Raw genomic sequence first — 17,165 nt, 5'->3', positions numbered from 1 at the left:
CGTTGACCTGCAGAACTCCTGCTCTCTTGGGCTGCACATTCCTCCCATTCTGGTTGGCTCCAATCTCCTGCAAATCAGTTTCTGCAACTCTCTCCAAAATATCAAAGACTTCGTCCTCATATGCAGTATAAAACGTTCCACCCGTGGCGAGGTTTACCTTGTTTTTCATAAAATCAGAGAGAGACTCATAAAATATCTGAGCTAGTTGACATTGTTCAATTCCATGGTGAGGGCACTTCCTCAACAGATCATTGAACCTCTCCCATGATTCACTAAATGCCTCACCATCATGAGGATGGAAGTTGTGAATTTCCCTTCTATAAAAGTTAGTTTTGGAGAGAGGGTAAAATTTCTGCAGAAATTTTCCCTGCATCTCTTCCCATGAATTAAAAGTGATTCCTAAATTGCGGTACCAGGAAAATGCTTTATCTTTTAAGGTTAGAGGAAAATATTTCATTTTTAAAATTTCTGTAGATATCCCTGGAACGTTTTGAGATGAACACCTAATGTGAAAATCATCAAGGAATTCTAATGGGTTTTGAGCAGGCAGTCCATTAAATTCAGGTAAGGAATGAAGTAATGCATTGTGATATCGAAGGAAATACCGTCACCGATGTTCAGATTTACATCGGTTTTGTGGACCTATCCAGCATAGTCCTCCTCCTCTCATTCTGCTGGTGTATTTCTTCAGCCATATTTCTCTGCTGAATTTCTGGTTCTGTCACTGTAGAATCCGGTGGCGTCTCTAATGTCTTTTCTGCAGACTTTTCACCAGCTCTTGGCGTGTTACTACCATAAATCTACAGCAAACGGTTAGAATAACAATGAGCTGAGGATTGTCAAGTCCTGCAGCTCTAGAAAAATCAACAAAAATGACTGTAGATTTAGAGAAATGACAGTAGATTCACAAAAATGACTGTAGATTTACCAAAATGACTGTAGGTTTAGAGAGATAACTGTAGATTCAGAGAAAACAGAACTTTCTACTGTAATCAGTTGATAAGCTCAATTTTAGGGCATTTTTACTGGTTATTTAGCAGTTCAGAAGTGTGAGTTCAGAGCTTATGCAACAAATTTATAAACCTCACTGTAAAGGCGAGTGAGGGTCGATCCACAGGGAGCAGGAGAAAACAGTAGAAATTTCCTTCTTTATTCAATAGATATGTCCCTTATCAATTTAAAATAAATATTAAACTCTGTTAAATGATCCTCAGGAAAATCACAGAATTCCTCTTTAATTCCCAGTTTAGTCGAAAGATTTAACTGCTATTGCTCTGATTAAGTTAAAGATTTAACTTAATAGAGGCTGCTCTGAGAGGAGTTCTGTAGACAGTACCCTTGCCCTTGGGGCAAGGATCAAACACCTTGCGTGCAGGGTACTGCGCGCAAGGTGTTATGCAGCGGCGCTGTCGCTAGCGTGGCTGCGCGCGGCGCTGCTGCGTGCGGCGCTGCCGCGGCGTGGCTGGCGTCAAAGGATGTTTTGGGGAAGTTTGGGAGGATGATCAGAACAAGAAAGAAACAAAATTCAACTGAAATCAAATCTAAACGAAACAATCCTCAGTTGGGAAACATTGGAAGATCTTGTGACTCTTCCAACCCAACCAAAATTGTCTGAGAAGAGAGGGATTACAGGGCTGAAGCTTGCGATTTCCCACGTCGGGTGTCACGTCCTTGCGGCGGCGTGGTTCTTCAATCCAAGCTATCTTCAGTCTGTTCTTCCTCTCCAACTCCAAAAGCTCATCAGCTCCTGGAGGGTGCAGAAATCCTCTTCTCCAAGCCCTAGTTTCCTTAGAAAATTCTGAACACCTAAACTCCTCTCTCAAGAGAGTATTTATAGGTTTTCTCTTAAGTCATGCCCAGGGCATTTTCGTAATTTTGCCACTGAATTTTTGCCCACTTCTGTTGATCCTCCTCTCTTCCTTGATCTTCTTAACCTGTTTCTGAATGTTCACTAGCCATAAAACGTTAAATATATTCCACTTGATTCAAAGAATCAAGTGGGGTTAGTGATTTCATAAAACAATACATATGCATGAACTTAGCATGAATTCACAAGATAATTGTAATGAATTTAAACTTGAGAACTTGATTATTTGATGACATATTTTAGAGTCATCATTAACTTGAATGTACGTCCTTCAACTTTGACGTACAAGTAAAAAATAGAAGTGTGTTGAACTAAGTCAATGTAATTTTATGCTGTCGAATTCATCGAGGATGGTAGGATGACCGCGAGAGTAGGGTTATGTTGACCTTGATTTTACCTAGTGGTGGTGGTCAACTGTCGAGACTGAGCGGGCCCGATCCGAGGGGTCGTAAGTGCCACTGTAGGGCTTGGAACTGGAGCTTGCCTAGGAGTTATCCGAGTGGAACTCGTGCTACTAGTTTCTGCTCCGCTTCGCTGCCTCCGCAAATTCACTACGGGTGGTTCCGGTGCGGATGTTAGTGGAGTAATCTGGATATATCCTAAGGGTTCATCGTACCCTTCTTCTTCGGGAAGTTCTCGCTGAAACTCATCAACCTCTAAATCATCTTCCGGTACGGGTTCTACCAGGCTCCCATGAATGTCCATGTGCAGAAGAGATGGACATTCTATTCGACGGTGTCCGAAGCCCTTGCATTTAAAGCATTGCGTGGGCTCTCGGGCAGCGGCGGGAGCTCGGCCTGTGGATACAACAGATGATGCGGTTTGGGCTGTGGTCACCATTGTAGCTGGCGGTGAAGTAACCCTAGGGATGGTCGTAGTTCCTTTCTCCCATCCCGTGTTACTTGTAGTTTTGGCAGCAGTGGATGCGGCGTGGTTGGCGGTTGTCGTCCGTGTGACAACCGCGGTTGGTGGAGTAATGTCATCAATGGTGAATTCGTTACTCTCGACCAAGCTATACGCTTGGTCAACCATGGCTGGATTCTGTTCCAGCACTCTCACGCCTAAATCATTTCACAGTCCATGAATGAAAAATGCAATCTGAACTTGTGGATTTTCCACAAATTTACACCGCATTTGGAATTCTTCGAATTCCTTGATTATTTCCCTTTTCCCATTTGATGGGTCTGAAAACTCACAATCTTTCAATCAGCCCACACAAGTAGGAAGCAGGTTCAAGATAAATTTCACAATGATCCAGGCCTTTATTATAGATCAAAGGGTATGGATGGAAAGAGGGAGGGGAAATGAAGAAAAGCTAAAAATTTCAGCTCAATCAGACTTATGGATCGCTAGATATCGCCATTTTGAATTTTGAGCAATCCTAGCCTTTGATTTGTTCTCTCCTTGTCATCGGCTCTAACGCTTTCTCTTTTCTATTTTTGGTTGAACTGTCAAATACTTCAGATTCCTCATCTTCTCGTCTTCTCCCCTTGTTATTTTTGGAGTCCCCATGTGTACCTGTAAAGAAAAAGGAAAAAAGAGAATAATTTATTATTTTATTTGAAGAGGTTATACTGTATCATTCCAAAGAGAGAGAGAGATAACAGAAAAAGTTATTTTTTTGTCTTCCTCTGCCTCGGTCCACACAAGCATTTATTGCAAAAAAATATCACCCTTTTTTATTCCTCCACATCACCCTATGCCTGAAAAGGGGAAAGTGATTTTTTTTGCCATAATTTATGTAATAAAATGATTGGGTGACACTAATCATTAACTGAGTTAATGATTGGTTGTTGCCAATCATTATCTTCAGTTATGATTTGTGACATTCGATGAATCGAACAAGGACACGTGGCCTCACGAAGTAACAATATTTAAAATGAGTTTTAAAATTCATACATAATAAACTAAAGGCCAAAAAAGGCAAATCGATAGATATATATATATATATATTCCGACAAAGAAAAATCATAAATTTACAAATTTAATGTCGACAATTCCATATTTACTAAAATTATATTCTTTCAGAATCTGTTGTCATAAAAATCTCCAAAATTACATAAAATTTTTAGAAAATCGAAAATACAATTCTAAAATGGATTTAATTCTTTTAGGATGGATAACATGCATATATAATTAATTTTATGCAAATAAACATGTAAATATGGTCAGATTAAGGTACTAAAAATGCATGTTATCACCAACCCTTCATTCCACATCGGAATCTTCAATTCCACCTAAAATGTGGAATAGACATGTATTACGAGGCAAACACACACAAGTTGAGGCCTTGAAGATGGAGTTTATTGAGATTTAGAGGCAATTTTGGGACACCTAGATAGATGCACTTGGGAGCAATAGGTTAGGATCAACGAGCATCTCTAGGAGACCATATGGCAAAAGGAGATTTACTTTATTCAAAATTCACATATCTGGTGGCTTAGAAATATGTTTTTTCATGCCCCGATCCAAAATATATATTGACAAAATTATTTATCACTATAAGAACCCTAATTGGCTCGCTTAGTATGGCATCTAGTATCCTCCTATTACAGGAGAACTGGAACAGACCAAGAGTAGTGATAACTTGCAAATGATAATGCTAAATTGATGAATATTACATTACATTTATGTGTTCTAATGTCCATATTTGTATGTTATCATATATAATTGGATATGAATGACTTGCACTTTGATTTTATGATTGTTTTATTTTTTAGTATTTTACATGGTATTTAACCTTTGTGCATTACATAAATAATTTTTACAGAGCTTAAAATACTTGGATAAAGGTTGGTAAGGGTTTTACTAAGTTTCTGGAAATTTTCCATATTTTTTTATAATTGTCTGACCATAATTTGGCCAAGAAATGATTTTAGAATTAAAAGAACTGATTTTTATGATTTTTTTTATATTTAAATTTTTTTTATATTAAATTTAGAGGAGTCCACATCATTTGCCCAAAAATTTGGGCGAATGATTAAAAATGCCATAATGAGTGAATCATGGTACGCTGAAAAGTACAAAGCGCGGGTGAAGAGGAAAAGGTGGGATTCATCATTTTCCTTTTATTAATTTTTGTTTAGTGCAATAAATCCACGTGGAGAATTGATCTCCGCATGCGTTTCTTAAATGACTTTTTACATATATTAATCAGCATTAAAGAGATTCCTTGTACGTGCAGGCGATTAGTTGGGTGCATTGATTGCACACGGCAACCGACCAACTTGCATTTAAAAAGGAAAAAAAAAGATTCGCGTTGTATTTATAACACACGGCAATTGATTGACCGCGTGCATTAAATGCACGTGGCAATCGATAACTGCATGTAATGATGAATAACAAAAAGTGTTATTGTAAAAAACCTGGCGAGGGCGACGTGGCACAATTTTAACCACCCAAAAAATGCATTTTTTGTCTTTATCTTGCAGTGATCATTGCGCCCTGTGGAAGCGCACAACGACGCATTAGAACGAGATCCGAGGACCGCGAAAACAAGGAAAATAAGTGTCACCCAATAAGAAAAAGCCATTTTTCTTGAATAATCAAATGATCCAATGGTTCAGATTAAACGCCAATAAAATGGCAATATCTTGAGATCTAGCTGTCCGATTGAGCTGAAATTTTGATGGCATGTTTGTCTTTTTCCCCTCTACGATCCACGTGGATTTTTTGAAGCTCTCCCCAAGGATTTGGCCTGAAAGAACACAGGAGTTGCTTTGTAAGTCGACAGATCCTGACTCATCATTGAAAATTGTAAGTTTCTAATTTGCTTTTTGAACTTCTTCTTGAAAGATTCTAAAATGCCATGGCATGGGCAAAATGTACATGACTTGAAGTTAATTTGAATGGTGACTAGCATTGTATTTTGATTTTGATTCAAGATATGGTTTTTAATCCTTAGTTCTACGTTGACTTTCATCCAATTCGGCATCTTAGATCTTTAGATTAGGGTCAAATTTCATCTTTAATCCATTTTCCCCCAAATTCTTCTACTTTCTCTCTCTAGATTTCAAAATTGATTGTTTAAAAATTCAATTCTATACATAAAAACCTAAATCCAAAATTCATCCAAAAATTCATCAATCTTCTAGTCCAATTTCAAAAATCCCTTTCTTGATTATTAATTCCCAATTTTAATACATAAAAATTGTCTTAAAAATTATCTTGATTGGGAAATTGGTAATCCAAATTAATCTGATATTATAATCAAAATTATCCTATCTTGAGTGCCTTGACCAAAAACATTAAGATCAAATTAAGTTTCTACCAAATTTTGATTAATTATAAACAGAATTAAACATAATTAAAGTCCATTAAATGCAAAAATTAATTCATTATTGAATTAACTATTTTGAAATTGGATAAAAACTCTTGAAGATTGCCTCCCTGTGTTCTGACCCCTTGCTTGCTCTATACCTAGTATTTAGTAATTAAGGAAAATTTATAAATTTTCTTGTTGACGTCTAAAAACCCAAACATCGACATAATTACACGCCAATTTTAGGCTTATCAAGTAGGTGACTAAATTCTACCAAGGATTGGATAAAACAGACCACCAATCAACAAGTCACTTCGAACCTTCGAATTTGGGGTGAATTGGTGATGGTGCAGCCTCTTTCTTCATATGAGGTTGAGATTACGATCTTAAAACCATTGTGTTAACAAAATGATTCAAAGCAAAAATCTCAAAAAATATTCCACTAAAAAACACAACCTATTCAATTATGTTTAATTGTGGTAGAAAAACCCATGACAGCATACTAAAATGAGTAATGTGATTCGCTAAAAGAGAAAAGAGTGGATATCTGGCGCTAATGTATCACGTTGGATGATAAACCACAAATTAGGGGAAATTACATGGTTTTGAAATTGAGTTTAATCAATAATATTTATAAACCTATACTCGTAAAATAATTTAGCTAGCTAATGATGAGTAAGGATCGACTCCAAATGGAACCGATATTAGGAAAGGAAATTTCTCGATCTGGTGAAGTTGAGAAGATGAGAAGAGTTACTTATAGCGCACGAGCTAGTGGATAGGTAAAGATAGTGATTACAGTAGTGGAGGATCAGTGAAACTACTGCTACGTAGGATGAGAAGGTAAAGGGAGACGTGGATGATGAAGTGAGAAGGGATGGGAGTGAATGCTAAGTGGCATCGGACTTAGGGTTTGTAGTGTAGGAGTATTGATGTAACACAATAAAATACGTAGGAGTCGTGATTGAACGGCACGTATTACAGCACAAAGAATGAGAACAAAAATATTCCAAATTGATATGAATGTGTATTGGAAATTAACTCTTGATGAAGAAATAAGGCAACTAACCAAACCAGGGAGGAGATCCAATAGAATTTCAAGAAGAAAGTTATCATGACCAGACTCTCAATGATCCGTAAAGCTAATTTGATATCTAGGACGCAAGGAGCTTGTCAGCCTGGTGGCGTCCATGACTTTCATTATCACGTGATTAGTCTTCTACCGCAAGAATATCTTAACACTCCACGAGGTGGCTACCCTATGTGCAGATATTTCAGACGCAGTAGAGGAACAGATAGGGGACAACGGCACTAGAGAAAGTAATAATACTGATAAAGAACCTGGTGTAGGCGAGAAGAACCTGGTGTAGATGAGCACTACTTCATGCAATAGGCTTGGGACGTGGCACGGAGTGGGCGGCACCTTCGCATGTGCGGATGCTACTCTGTTGCACGGCCTAGAGGAAAGAGTCACGACGTCCCCAGAGCGATGGAGGAGCAAAGCTTGCACCAATGGAATGGCACAGCGTTGAAGCCTAACATGTGGCTACGTGGCGTGAGAGCACACAACACAGGGCCGCGTAGTGCAGGGCGGGAGAACGCAGTGTTGGATCACCTGGTGCGGGGATGTGCGGCGCAGGGATGCGCAGCGCGGGAACGCACAGCGTAGTAGCGCGGCGCAAGAGCACGCAGCACTGGGTTTTCGCGGTGCGGAAGCACATTGCGCAGGGGCACGCAAAGCAAGGGGACACAACGCCGGGTCGCACAGCGCAGCATGTGTGGCAATGGGTGTGCAGTGGTTCGCAGATGGTGTCATGCGGACGAGTACACGAGCGCTAGTTGCGCCTGCACTGGGCATGCGAGCACTGGGATGGATGGTCACCGAACGCGGGGCGAAGTTGACTGATGGCGACGTCGACTGATGGCGACGTCAACAGCAAGTCGACGGCGGTGATGGTGATCGATCATCAGTGATTGCAAGAGGCTGGCATCCGTGGGCGTTGGCGATCACAAGCAGACGGATTGTGATGATCGTGGGCGAAGCAGGCTGTGAGACGTACACTCCAAGAAGTGGAATCTCGGAGCTTTCTTGGAGGAATCTTGGAGTAACCACCCAAAGAAGATGATTCTTGGAGGAAAGAAGGTGTGTACCAAACCCAAGAACCCTCGATTGGCTCCAAAGTCGAGAAGACGTTGATTCCAATGTCGTCAAAGGCGGTTCTTCCATGGAGTGGTCTCAACGTGGTGAAGCTGGCTCGTGGGATGAGGTAGAATCCACCATCTCTTCACGATCTGACCCTATAACTAATACTTTCTCAAAGAGGGGAAAAAACTAGAATTCTAAAGGAACGAAAGCTTTCAATTTTGAAATGACAAATTTAAGCCGTCCTTGGGCATACCACCCCTTTATATAGGAGAGGGAGGATGCCTAAGTGGGCTAATAAAGGGGAAAACCATCGCGAGACGAGAATCCCCCTAGCCTACCATGAAGAATAAAACGACAGAGAAATATCAGATAAGGCCCAAAACACGGTGGCCCAATCTGAAAATATCCAAAAAATCAAAATAAACAAAATAAATGTCATACTTACTAAGGTCATCTATGCCGAGTATTTGAAGCCGGGGTCAGGAACGCCGGCTTGAGCTGCTCAGCATAAATGACGTGCTCTAGTGTCCTCATTGGTACGATGTCCCCCATCATCCTCTCGGAAGGAAAGGCAGGATTGTGATAGCGGTGGTGGTAGTGACACGGAAGGTAGTGGATGCAGTGATGGAGATAGTGAAAATAAGGTAGAATGGAGATTAAAACAAAAGAGGTGGTGATATGTGTTTGCTTAAATGGAAGGAGAGAGGTAGGTGATGAGATTGTGACGGTGTAGGAGAAACATGAAATAAATGGTAAATGAGGATGGATAGGGAAGATAAAGGGTTAAGATGGATGTATATGAGTTATGGTGATATCTGAAGATGATGTATGATGAACATAGTTAAACTATCTTAGTGTGTTAAAGAAGACTTAATGTAAGGCAAGACCCTAACCTTAGATCCCTATATTCCATAGGGATCAAGGCATCTTCCTAATGCAAATTAACCTCCTCAATTCTCTGCTGAACCTCTCTAGAGGCACCAAGACACCCTTAATGGACCTTCCAAACTTCACTTTCTTTCAATTTTCCTCTCTAGGAAGAAGTGAGCTTTAAGTTTTTTTTTACAAAGAATGGGCTCAATTTATAGATCCAACCATATGAATTGATAAAGGATATAATGACGAGGCTTAAAATTTCAGCTCAATCCAAGTTTGGGATCAACATCTATCAAGCCAGAAGTTAAACTATTCTTAAATGTTGATTTAATCCAAATATTTCTCTCTCCTCATCCTTTTAAGTGACTTCACATTGTTCAGTAAGGGTTTTGTCTCGTTTTAGCATTTAATGCAATGATAGGTTGATATTCTTCATCGTCATCTGCAATCCACAACTCTCGTCGTGCCACATGTGACAATGGAAAAAATAAAAGAAAGACAAAAGGAATAAAATAAATAAATGATAAAAGTGCATGTGACGTGGTGGCATGTCAACGTGAACCACGTCATTGCATTTTACGTGATGACCTATCAGAAAAATGACACATGAGCGCCATGTGTACTTGTGTGCACCACATATACACTTGGTGCCATGTGTCGCGTGACACGTTGGTGACGCAATCACTTTTGACTAGTCAAGAAGAAAAAAAAACGTTTTGAATCCTCACTCCTTGGTCGCCGCGTGACATTCATTACAAGAAGAGCCTTTTATTGGATCATGTCATCCTACACCAAAATAAAGTGAAAAGCAAATCCATTATAATCAAATGCCATTATGCCATAACAATTTAGGTAAATGATGATGGAACTATATGTGGCCTTCAAGCCAATCACACATTCCCTATCTCATTCTATGTTTTTAATAGAACTTTTTCATTATAGTGCATGTGTGATGATTATAATGAAGTCCATGAATTATGGAGATATTGTAATGTCGACACTGGTCTTTAAGTATGTGTTCTAAATATTCATATTCAAAGGATACTCAAGAAGGATATCAAAGTATGAAAATAGAATAACACTATCTAGCCTCACTCATATAATGTGTATGGCCAATCCTGTAATGGAGACACTGAGGATAGATAATGGGTACTCTTTCATTTAAAGAGTTTACCAAATTGATATGTACGAATCTCTAAATGGTATTATAGCAAAGTATCAATTAGGTTTATTCATTTCAAATATGTGTAAGTGTTCCTTACACCAAAGACATCTTGTGGATTGACAATTGTACTTTGACTATGGTTTGACAGTTGACAATTATACTCTGAGAATTATACTAGATCGTCTTAGTTCATGTGCATCGAGAAATTCTTGAAGATGATTGAGTTGTCAAGACGGGATCATCCACCCTCAATGTAAGAGGTGACAACTCCAGGAAGATGATACAATGAAGTCCTTGTCCCAAGTAGTAAAATATCGGAGAAGAGTTCTCTGATGAATTTTGAACACATCAATACGAACTCGAATGACCGACTAGGGTTTGACAATTGACCATACCTAAGTCATCCTTGGAACATCAAGTGGATGAGGTACTACACGTATACGATAACCAATAATGAACAGGTTCCCTTAGTGAGTCAATACACACTTCTTTGTACCTTCTAAAGCACGAGGTGTAGCTTAACACCCCTCATGTTAGAGACTCAACCTATCGATTGGATTAAATCAATCCAAAATTAATTAATCTATATAATGATATGGTTAATTAATTTGAAAGGTCAAGAAAGGTTATTGGGCCACTAGAGCCATTAACTAGAGTGCTAAATGGACTTAGAGGGTCACACACAAACGGTCTTTTGGACGTCAAAATATAAACTTAAGTTTGGGGGGGTTTATAAAAATATCCACTTATGATAAATAGGGGAAGGCCTTGAACAAAATTCACCCATGCTAGAAATGTTCACAGGTTTTTCCCTTCTGCTCCCTTCTCCCCATGGCTCCTCTCCATTCATGATGCAACCGGAATGAAAAAGGTGGAAATAAGTTTGTCAAGGTAGAGGATATTCAATGTGTCAAGGATTGCATGGGTACGTATAAAGGCGGCACATATGAAAATCTAGACTCATCTCTCTTGAGGATCCACAAAATCATAAATGCAATCTGTGCACAAGTGCTTTGTTTCATAGTTTTGTCGACGTAGTTATCATTGGTTAAAGTCTTTTGTTGTGAATCATGTCAAGTTGTTCATCTAAATCAAGGCCTCTAGAAACCAACAAATGATTGGATGAAGACCAATCATTAATTGGGCTTACTAATTGGATGTCGTCAATCATTATCCCTAACCCTTGTTAGTTGTCGTTCATATTATATAAAATAAAGGCCCAAAAATATAAAGAAATATGCATTTTGATAAAGAAAACTCATAGCCCTATAAATTCAATGTCAAAAAATACCAGGAAATTTATATTTTGACTCAAAAATTATAATGATGTCAGAAGAATCATCAAAAATATGTAAAAATGCAGAAAATTCATAATATTATTCCAGAAATAAATTTAACCATTTTAAAGCTTGATAACATGCATATTCAATTAATTTATTTCAAATAAACATGTAAATATGGTCCGATTAAGCTATTAAAAATGTATTTTATAGAATAATTTTGAGAATTTTAATCTAATATTATGGTAGAAAATACTAATTGATTTTAATTTAAAAAAAATTAGTCGATGGCTTCGGGAGTTTTGATGGTGGTAGACGGAGATGGATATGAGTGGAGTGGAGAAAATAAAAAAAATGTTTTACTTATTGCAATGGAGATGATGGTGGACATGCGCCGACGAGCTACAGAGCGAGGGCGAGTGATGACGATTTTATTTTTTCTGGTGCAAGGGAAATGGAGGCGGATATGTGCCGACAAGCAATAGAGTAGGAGGTAGTTTGGTTGATGGTAGAAACCTAGTTTATTAATGATAACATAGGAAAAAGGACAAAGACATGAGTTGGAAAAAGAGGAAGACCACACTAATCTCACCGTCATGGGCCCAACGGTCCAAGTGGTGTATTTTCTTCGTGTGTCTTGATATGAGTATCACTCTTCAATCCTCTTATCTTGGAGTACAAGAGTGAACCCAAATGAGATTTTAAATGAACGAATCAATCCATTAATCGTAAATAGTAAAAAATATAATGGTGTCTTTTTTTACAATGATGGGGGTTTCTAGATATAGATCCAAGACGGTGGATGGATAGAGGGAAAGATGAAACTTCTAAACATTTCAGCCTGAAACTCCGAGATCATCATAATTTAGAGCAATATGAGCCATCCAATTTTCTCTCTTCTCTGATTTCTATGGTGTACTGCCAGCATGGCACACACTTCTAGGAGATGAAAAGTCTATTAATTTATTAAATATATTTAAATTAGTTTATATTAATTTTTACCTATAAAATTATTTTCTTTATGAATGAAGCTTCAAAAAATTCCATAAAATACTAGGAAATCCATAAAACTCATAATACTATTTTAGAAATATAATAAAGACCATAAGGAATTTAAATGAATATTTTATGACTTGTAAAATTATTGTATTCATGAAATTATTGTAATAAAATTGTGTTAAAATACCATAAAATCAAGAAGTACTGGAAATTCATTTTAAATTTTCAATTAATCATTTTAACCATTAACAACATGCATTTATCATCACTTCCATGAAAGTAAATATATAAAATGCATAAAATGGTTTTTAAAGATAGCATGAGATTTATAATTATCAGCGATCAATATCAGAAGCCCCAAATGATATCGTACTTAGCAACACCACTAGCTAGAGATGTCCACATTGACCAGCTAGAAAGTCTTTCACAACATAATTTGTCCCTAGTAATATTTTTTGATCATGAGTACCCTTTTAATTAGCCGCCCAAGCTTCTCCCACATCACCTCCGATTGACAGTGGCTCAATTGCTAAATGGGGAAATTAGGCTTCTATGGAGCAATAAGGACTCTCATTAGACTTCTTAATGGAGCCTACGGCCACTAAGCTAGGGTCCCCACTTGACCATCCTATATGAATCCTCACGCTTGATGATAAATACTACTGCATTTCCTCTTTGGACCACTTTCGAGATAGATTCCCTGCGCAAGATACTGGTCATTGCATATGGCATGTAGTGAATACACCTCACTTCTCTTTCTTCCTTTGTAGATTCATGCATTCTGGACTCCACATTGATGAATAAGTGTTGCTTATTGCTCATTATATCAGTTTACATTGCCAATGTTGGCCTGACTCTTTGTAGATTGAAACTATAGAACACATATTTTCTTACAGTGAGATCACCATGGCATGTTACCACCAATGTATTCTTTATTAACGTTCATCTCTCTTCACTCATATTACTCTGACAGCGCTAGAGTATTTGACAAAATCTTTGCCTCACTAGAGTATTATAGATATTTTGGCAACGCGTCAATCAATAAGTACAACCAACCAATCACCTAGTCTCGTCTATCGCATATCACTAATTATCTACGTGGGGGGCGCTATGCGTATGAAGCTTACCAACCTCTTTGAATCGAATCATGACCCAAGTACAGACTGTTCATTGACACCCACCGCCAATGGGCTCTTCCAAGCTTAAGGTGGATGGTGTGGCCAAAGCAAAATTGGGCGCCGATGGCATCCTCTTGCAAAATCACATAGAGTACTATATTTGCCTTTGTTTATTGTTCAAACTGACACAGTAGTTAAGGCTATAGCAATATGTGATGACGTTCTCCTTTGTGAGGAATGCAACCTTCATAATATTTTCATAAACATCTTACACACAGTTGTTGATTGATATGCTCCTTGCAAATATATTCTCCAAGTGGCAAATGTTGTGTTTTTAGACTGACAATTGCCTATTTTGGGCCCCACTTGCTGATATTTGTTACTAGCTATAAAAGGGGAACCAAACAATGGATGCACTTTCCAACCATGCAGTAAATTTTCACACATGTTATATATTCACTATGTGCAGGCTAGAGAGCGATCTAGAAGCTTATCTACTGACCAAACCCTCAGTTCGGAGGTCTTCGCGTCAACATGTTACGAGTTTGTTCATTCCATTACTTAGAAAAGAACTGGGAAAGGCGCGAGTTTACAAGCAGGAACAGAAGGGTCACGAAGAAAAGAAGTGCGCTCTCTCCCAAACTCGTGCCTTCATCTTCAGATTAATCTTCACGCTCCTAAAGTTGCGCCTTCATCTTAATCTGAACGCTCCTAAAGTCGCACCTTCATCTTAATTTGTATACTCCTAAAGTTGCGCCTTCATCTTAATCTTCACACTCCTAAAGTCGCGTCTTCATCTTAATCTTCACGCTCCTATAGTCGCGCCTGAATCGGAAGATTAATGTGAACGCTCTTAAATCAGGCATATAAATGGACATAGAGATAGAGATAGAGATAGAGATATAGATAGAGATAGAGATAGAGATAGAGATAGAGATAGACATAGACATATAAATAAAGATAGAGATAGAGATAAAGATAGACATAGAAATAAAGATAGAGATAAAGATAAATATAAAGTAGGTAAATTTATAAAATATGGAAAATAACAAAAATAAAAAATTAGAAAATTAATATAAATAATAGAGTAATAATAAATATAAAAGTTAAATTTAAAATAAAAAATAAATTAAAATTTAAAATTATAATTAAAAAATAAAATGAGCTAGCAAGTCTTAGGTTTGAAGCTTCGCCGATTGAGAAATTCTCAGCTCAATAATTGGAGACTTCGCCGATTGAGAACACCTAGGGCGCTTAGCTGATTGACAAACTCCTCAGCTCAGTCCATGGAGGCTTCGCCAATTGAGAACACCTAGGAGGCTTCACCAATTGAAAACACCTAGGAGGCTTCGCTGATTGAGAACAAATGCATGAGATGTTGGCACACACCACACCCTTGTAATTGGCAACTCTCTTGTAGGTAGTTGTTCATGATGTTCTGCCTACACATTGTCTACATTTTAGAGTTCCTATGATGATACAGAACGAGCTATCTCTTCAGAACTATGCACTAAATCCTATGCAAACGAGCTATCTTAGGCTTCCTTAGCCACATATGGCTATCTCCCTATTATATGTGTTTACTTTGTGCCATGGCCATGGGTCTGGTGTTCAAGTCTTATTGGGATATTTATACTCTCACCACACTTGCAAACACTAGAAAATACTACATCTTCACATATGTAACCCCCTTAGGTGGGATCTTGGGCACAAATGGATAGGTATACAAACCCCTCCGGCCAAGCATACCCAACACCGTGTTTTTGCCAAGAAAGCCACACTCAGGTGTAAAATGATAAAGTTATTCTCCTTTGGGCTAATCATACCCCGCACGCTGTTTTTGCCAAAGAATAAAAATAAAGTATTTTTCCTTAGGGACTTGAGGAATAAGAGATAAATTGAGTCAAAGAATAAAAATATGGTATGATGATAATATTTTGCGGAAAATATAATATGGTATTTATAGTAGGGTCGAACCTGAGAGAAACAAGAAGATATTGATAAATATAAAATAAGAAAATGGTAAACTTTGAGGAAAAGTCCTCATTCAGGTGGATAATATTTTTGTGGAAAAGGATAAGAATAAGCCCATGGGCCAGTCGTTCGCCAATAACTCACCGTTTACCAAATTTTGTCGGAAAACTTTTAAAGAAGCCTAAGACTTATGCCATTGAACAAGTATTTTCAGTGTTGTCCGTACGAATAGGGCAATGAAAAAGTTCTTATGCATATGTTCTTTCGAGACGTGAAAATGAATTGCAGGAAACTGAATAATTGCTCAATATTTACCTTACTACAATAAAAAGGGGTTGATGGCCTCATGGTACTTTACCTTGTATTTCTTTCTTCTCTGATTGCATTTTACTCCATTTTTTTCTGGGTTCCGACGAATTTATGGCTGAAAAGGCGGGTTTTTGGACGATCTCTATTTATGTACTGAACCAAAGTTGCTTTTCCAATTTTTGAGTTATCGCTAGCCATTCTGCTTAAATGAGTCGACCAGAGCAGAAGACCGATCCGATAGATTATTATCTAATGGGCTCGATAGGGACCAGAGTAGATGACCATCAGTTGTAACCAACTTTTCATATAGAGAACAACTGCTCGTCCTAGAACTTTTAAAATCGCACCAAACTCATTGAAGAAAGAAGAGATCTGGCTCAGAATCCCGATCGACAAAAGAATGATTATCACGGCAAAGTGGAAGAGGTAAATACAAAATCCAAAGAGAACGTAGGAGAGCGTTCGTGATCTACAAGAAAAAAAAGAAGAACAGTAAATCTAAGCGACCTTGACCTCAATGGTCTTGGGGTTCTTGGGCTGTGGAGGCGGGAGCTTCTCCACGGTGACGGTGAGCACGCCGTCCTGGCACGCGGCGGAGATGCCCTCCGTGTTGGCGTCGGCCGGCAGCGAGAACTTCCTCATGAACTTGCCCATCCTCCTCTCCATGCGAAGATACTTGCCGTCCTCCTTGTCGTCCCCGCGCCGGCGCTCGCCGCTGATGACGAGGAGGCTGTCGTCCTCCACCTGGACCTTGATCACGCCCGATTTCAGCCCCGGCATGTCGATCACGAACGCGTAAGCTTGCGTATACTCCTTCACGTCGGCCGGCGTGGAGGCCATGGCCCTGGCGTCGCGCACGTAGCTCCTCGTCGGCGCGTTCAAGGCCTTCTCCGTCTCCTCGGGAATCTCCATCAGGTGATGCAGAGTCGAGATTAAGGGATTCTCCAATCCAAAAATCCTCACGTCCATGATCCAATTCCCTTGACGACGACTCAAACGATCGCTGCTGCAGAGCTCGAAACTTCGCTAGTAGGTCGAAAGTTCGAAAATTCTGGGCGATGATCAAGATCGGGTGCACCAGGAGACTTATATACACCACGAGCGGAAGAATCTCGAACATTCCTGGTTTTTCTTGAGGTTTTCGAGTAGAACCTTCTATAACCTTCTAGA

The 17,165-nt window shown here is 38.8% G+C and overlaps 1 protein-coding gene across 1 annotated transcript; it reads right to left on the bottom strand.

Moving 5' to 3' along the window:
- Positions 1 to 16,386: 16,386 nt before the first annotated feature.
- On the bottom strand, positions 16,387 to 17,069 carry LOC144703760 (17.3 kDa class II heat shock protein-like). Its single transcript, XM_078576014.1, has one exon. It carries the CDS (start codon positions 16,962 to 16,964, stop codon positions 16,494 to 16,496), a length of 471 nt encoding a protein of 156 aa, XP_078432140.1. The 5' UTR covers positions 16,965 to 17,069; the 3' UTR covers positions 16,387 to 16,493.
- Between the last annotated feature and the right edge of the window lie 96 nt (positions 17,070 to 17,165).

The sequence above is a fragment of the Wolffia australiana genome, chromosome 5, assembly GCF_029677425.1.
Source record: "Wolffia australiana isolate 7733 chromosome 5, ASM2967742v1".
In the NCBI taxonomy this organism is placed as follows: Eukaryota; Viridiplantae; Streptophyta; class Magnoliopsida; order Alismatales; family Araceae; genus Wolffia; species Wolffia australiana.
Note: the sequence above shows the minus strand (reverse complement) of the source record. Positions and strands in the feature narration are given on the sequence as shown.